Source organism: Rutilus rutilus, assembly GCF_951802725.1.
Source record: "Rutilus rutilus genome assembly, chromosome: 14".
NCBI lineage: Eukaryota > Metazoa > Chordata > Actinopteri > Cypriniformes > Leuciscidae > Rutilus > Rutilus rutilus.
In genome coordinates, this window is record NC_140219.1 from 33,345,090 (window position 1) to 33,351,371 (window position 6,282).

The 6,282-nt window shown below is 40.0% G+C and overlaps 1 protein-coding gene across 2 annotated transcripts in view; it reads left to right on the forward strand.

Annotated features, from left to right (window-relative positions):
- nlgn3a (neuroligin 3a) overlaps positions 1 to 5,869 on the forward strand; it is a 212,715-nt gene extending 206,846 nt beyond the window's left edge. For both annotated transcript variants that reach the window (XM_084430000.1, XM_084430001.1), the window contains one exon: positions 3,396 to 5,869. In XM_084430000.1, coding sequence (XP_084286126.1) covers positions 3,396 to 4,248 — 853 coding nt within the window. In that variant the 3' untranslated portion in view covers positions 4,249 to 5,869. The remainder of the gene's footprint in view (positions 1 to 3,395) is intronic.
- The last annotated feature ends 413 nt before the right edge of the window (positions 5,870 to 6,282 follow it).

The following is a 6,282-nucleotide window of genomic DNA, read 5'->3' on the forward strand; positions in this document are numbered from 1 at the left end:
AGTCATCATGCTCCGGCTGCCAATATTCATTGGGGATCATTACCAGCTTAATAAAACCAGTTATTTATCGGCTGCTGAGCTGACATTCAACCTATCTCCATTTACCTCAGACCAGGGAGAGGGGGAGCTCAGAAAACATGAAAGTGTGTGATTTCTCTTTAAAGCTCGGTTTTTCTGCCCTCTCAGATGCATATGCTCTTTTGCACAGGTGTCACAGCATAGACCAGTGGCTTTCCAATCTGTTGTACTCGACACGACTGTTAGACACGACACGTATCATTTTTTTAATTGATATATAATTTAGTGAGGGGCAACGATTAATTCACATCCAAAATAAAAGTTTGTGTTTACATGATGTATGTGTGTTTACTGTGTATAATTATTTTGCATATATAAATACACACATATGCATGAATATATTTATTTTTATAAAATTATATTTATTTATATATGAATATACTGTGTATATATATTTGAATATAATTGATATTATATATACATTTTTATATTTTATATGTAAATAACACACTTTTCTTAAATATATACATGCATGTGTGTGTATTTATATAAACAAAAATAATTATGCACAGCACACACACATATATTATGTAAACACAAACTTTTATTTTGGATGCGATTGATCGTTGCCCTGACTTATTTCTGATCTATATATCATTTTTAATAGGGGTTTAACAGTATACACAAAAGTCATGGTTCGGTACGTACCGCGGTTTTGGGGTCAGGGTTCGATATGGTACGATTTACATGTGCAGCATGTAAAAATCCAGACCTAAATCTTAAAGATTAATGGTCTGGCATCGACTAATGAAAATCGGCCAGCTCGAGGGGCGGCACCAAGCATGCATTTGAAAATCTCACTGCACGCAATTGGATAACACTACGACCAATCACAACATCGCTTAGCTACCAGCGGAGCTAACTGGTAGATTAGACTCTTACCGTACCGTACCCTTCTTGCAAAGGAAGGATTCGAGCGGCGTCTTCTATTCCTCTTTTAGAGAAAAAGGCAAGTCTAAATCTTTCATTGTAGCGGCCAAAGCCGTTTCAAACAACTGGTGTTCATCCAATAGGCATCTTGCAATGTTTACTAATGACTTCAATGTCACAGCGCTGTCGTCATCTGTTTATCTCGCCTCTGGCCCGCCTATATCAGATAACCTGATGTGATTGGTGCAGCTCGGATAGAGGGGCATATTTAATGAGCATCATTACTCAACACCAGAGTAACTCGCTGAGCAAATTCAACTTGTGCTCTCGCGAGAACTCTGGATTACCAGGGTACAAAAGTAGTACTTGGCTTAAAAGTTTTCAGAACCACTGGCAGACAATATTAGTGCAATATTAAACAACATCTTTCTTGACTTGTCGTCACTTGTCATGCACTGTGAATTACAGAACATTAGTGACAGGGACCATCCCTGCAACATGGAATCGAATGATTTGCTCAAGAGCACACCAGTGATACCTGTTATCGTTTATTTCATGGTTGTCTCTTTATTAGATCAAGTCTGCACTTTTGTTACAGCCTCATCTTGCGGTATTTTATCACAGATGAAGGGTCAAGGTTTGGCTGGTTACCATGACCTTTTTAGCCCCTGGTTGTTAAACTAAGCCATGTGGCAGCATAAAACATATGTATTAATGTTCATACAAAAGTGTATTTCTGATGAAATTATTTGTTTTGCAACCAAATATTGCAAGTATTTCATTAGGCAATATCAATAGTGTATGTTTTACCACTTTGAATATCTCTTAAAAACACAGCATAGTAACTACTGGAGCTACAAGATAAGTAGATGTGTGATTATTTACATGGCATATGTTAAACCAGACGATAAATCACTAGTGTCACAGAGGCTGGATGCCACCTTGCTTTGCCTTATTGAGCTTGCAATGTCAGTTGGAGAAACAGGGACCCCCAGAGGCTAAAGGGTAGTACAACGCACACACAGGGCCTTTGCCAGCATCCCTCCTTTAACATTTAGATTAATATGGTCCACTTTCCATCAGCACACTCGCTGTTAATGCAATCTGCACTGCTTTCCCAAAGCAATTAACGAAATGGATGCACTGCTGTTGTTTTATCAAAAACAAGTTGCATCCTGAAGCACATCTCAGCTGTTGATTTATTCATTTGTTTCACTTTAAAAGCCTCAGGCACATCTCTTTTTTTTATACAGAATGAGCCGAGGATGCGTGAAGCCCAGCAGGCAGAGGTGCTTAGAGATATGAGCTGTAACGTAATGTCGCATGAGGGAGAAATAGAAAATGATGATTTGGAAGAAGTACCTGGTATCTTTATACAACAAGAAGGTGCAACAAGACCGATAGGAGTGCAGTTATGATGAGGAATGAGTATGGATGTAAATTGTTTTGTTGATTGGCGTAAACTCCAGGGGTTGATCTGAGAATGGGCGCAACCTCTTTGTGTCTTTATGCGTGCTTAGACTGCCCAAGAATAAAGGTAGTGTTTCGCTGAAAAGAGAGAATATACAAAGGCAGGGTGGACAAGAATGAAGCATGCTGATTTTCCTTAACGTTGAAGACTGGAAACTATGATAATGATGATATTGCAGGGAACAGGATTGGACACCCCTGCCTTAGAGTATCCACTTTTAGACATATATTCACAAACTTCTCTAAGGACTTCCCCTCGTGGAAATCAACAGCTCTCGGCCTGTGGTTAGAAGCATAGTTTATTGTTTGCATGGCATGTGGACTCAATGAATCCTTATCTTGAGCCAAATAAGCAAGCTGACATTCAGTACAATCTATATCGTTTATTTAAAATACATACAAATGTAATTTGTCTTTTAGTTTGTCAAGAGATTTAAAGCACCATTTTTTAAGAGTGTGCATGTGCAAGAACAAGCAAAAACACTTGCATTAATTCAATCTCAAACAGATTCATTAAAAGAAGTTATTACTCCACCATCTGCGTGACATCATTAACCAATGTGGTTGAACGACAAAGTTGCAACAATGCGGTTTCGGGAAACAGTCGTGACTAGCTAGTTGATTTCTTATACGATGCATCGCACTGTGGTAGTTAAGCAGCGAGTTATGTCGTTTAAAGTAAAAGCATGTAATGACGAGGGGTTGTTAAGGTCTAGTGAGGACAAAAAGCACCAGTAATGTGGTCCATGCAACTAGGACTCTATGGCTAGTCTCTGAAGCTGTTCTGCTTAAAATGAGAAATAATATTTGAGAGCTTCAGAATATTTCATACATTGATGGTATCTTAGTCACTGCATGCCATATTAAAAAAAATAATAATATGGGTTTGGAACTATTCCTTAAATTCTAGCAACCATGCCTTAAATTAAAAACCGTCTCAGTGTCATTTATTATGTCATCTTTTATTTGTTTTGCAGAGATCCCAACAAACCAGTGCCTCAGGATACCAAGTTTATCCATACTAAGGCCAATCGTTTTGAAGAGGTGGCTTGGTCCAAATACAATCCCCAAGACCAGCTGTACCTGCACATTGGCCTAAAGCCACGAGTCCGTGATCACTACCGTGCCACCAAAGTGGCATTCTGGAAGCACCTGGTCCCTCATCTGTACAACCTTCATGACATGTTCCACTACACCTCCACCACCACCAAAGTGCCGCCACCCGAGACGACACAGAATTCCCTGTCCACCAAACGTCCCAATGGCAAAGCCTGGCCGTTCAACACCAAGCGGCCACCAATGTCTCCAGCGTACAACAGCGAGAGCGGGAAGGAACAATGGAACGGGGAAGAGGAACCAGGCCCTCTGGTGGTGGAGAACCCACGGGATTATTCCACCGAGCTGAGCGTAACCATCGCAGTGGGAGCTTCACTGCTGTTCCTCAATGTTCTGGCGTTTGCTGCTCTGTACTACCGCAAGGATAAGCGCCGGCAGGAACAGCACCCGCAACCCAGCTCACCACGAGCCACCACCGCCAATGACGTGAACCGCCACGGCCCTGAAGAGGAGATCATGTCTTTGCAGGTGAACCAGACGCACCACGAGTGCGACGCAGGGCCTCCCGGTGACCCGCTGCGGCTCGCTTCACTTCCCGACTACACGCTGACTCTGCGGCGCTCGCCTGACGATATCCCGCTCATGACGCCAAATACCATAACCATGATCCCCAACTCGCTAGTGGGCATGCCGAACCTACATCCGTACAACACCTTCACAGCCGGCTTCAACTCCACCGGCCTGCCACATTCCCACTCCACCACGCGTGTATAGCTTTATGGAGATCCAGCAAAGGGAGGGATGGGGGAAAAGTCATTGGTTTTAATGAAAGCGTCACAGCGAGAGAAGGGGATTCAGGATGATGACAGAAACAAAATGATTTGAAAAGACTTTTGCAAAAAGCAGTGACAAGTTCTTTCCAGATGTCAAGTTGTGCAAACCTGCCAAAACAGAACTGCTCTCTTTCCTTCGAAAAGGGACGAGCGTTTCAAGCAGTATTTTTTCTAATCATCGTTAAAAAAAAAACTAAAAAAATACGCCTTTCTAAGCAGAAATGGGCAAATGGAGCGATCGCTTTTTTTCTTGAATAAATAACAAAAAAACAAACAAAAAAAAACAAAGGAAAGTGCATTTTATTTCCCATCACAGTCTTTTGTGGGAAACACGTTTCGAAACAGTGGCCTCTAAGGTGACATCTGCATAATATTGTTTGCTTTGCTTTTCGATTTCTTTTCAATGCCTTATAAAGAGCTGTTTTTTTTTTTTTTTCTCTTAATTTGACGATCTTTCCCTGAGATGAGTTTGTGTGGAACACAGTGATCTGACTTGAGTGGTTGGATTTTAGGAAGCCTGAGACAGATGACTAATATGGAAACCGGTGGATTGAAACGGTAACTGCAACTCATTTTCCAGTTGCATAACCTCACATGTGGTTTTTACTTTTTTTCTTCTTGGTTACACTGAAAATCTTTTGTTTTTGGAACTTTTTCCACACGACAACACTGGAGATAAAGACTTCTAAAGTTACTGTAATTGTTTTTGTTTAAAGAAGTGCATCTTTTACAACAAAATTATCTATCAGCTCCTGCGTCAAATTCCCATGAAATGCACACTTACACACAACGCTCAGAGCACTGTTTGACTGGTGTGCATGTGTGAGTGATTATGGGTACGATCGGGAATATTTGAGTCTGTGTGTGTGTGTGTGTGAGAGAGAGAGTGTGCGCGTGTGTTTGATTGCCTTTTGCCATGTTTTTTTGTTAAATATTTGTGTGATGAGGGTGGGGGGGGGGGGGGCTTATTTACCACTGCGTTGATTTTGTTCACCACAAGTAGTCTTTCAACTGCGTCTATTGTCGTCTGTCTTTGCGAAATAGAACTTTTTGTTATTTTAAAAAAAGTTACATATGTCTAATTTTGCTTAAGAATTACAAAATAAATCTATTATTTTACATGCAAGAGAAAACAATAGCATAAGATTGAACTGAACTAACTGACATGATTCCATTGACTTTGTAAGCGTTCCTCTTGACTGGAGACAGTGGCCTCTTTACACTGAATAACCACGGTGTAGAACTGTCTTTCTTTAAATATATATATAAATATGGGCATACATACATATATGTATAGGGCTTTTATGAAGATTTTGCTCCCATTGACCTGAAAGTGTAAATGACCATTATTATCAATTATTAGGCTGAAAGCACCCATATTCAGAGGGCAGAGCATTTAGTGTCTGTGCTAGTTTTATTCTCGACACCGTAATCTGAGGCCACAACAAGTGTCTTTTTAATAGCTCTATATGTATATTTATGTATAAATATATTTAATATTTATTTATGTATACCAGATGTATACATGCTGATTGTGCCATGTGCCAAATTAAACCATAAAACTGGAGAAGAAATGTTTCCAAAACACTATTTATTTTTATTTTTGTACTACTCCATCACAGTTAAATTAATATTTCCAACCTGATTTATGTTGCTCAGAATTATGTGTGGAAGTCAGGGTGAAATCCTAAATCAGAGTCACCATTTTGCTGTATGACAGCACAGAAAAAGGCCTAAAGACCCCATGAAAACTTCATTTTACCAACATGATGCATGATGTCCCATGAACATTGTGTCACCCTGGGAGATTTAATGCTAAACAGTCACACTTTTAAGCAAAATCCTGCATAAATGTGTCAAAGTGCCAACATTACGTTATGTTTAAACCTGTTCAGCAAACGCTTGCAGAGATTGGTGAGTAAAAGACGGAAAATTATGTTTATAATTACACACCTGCGAAACAAAAGCTATCTCT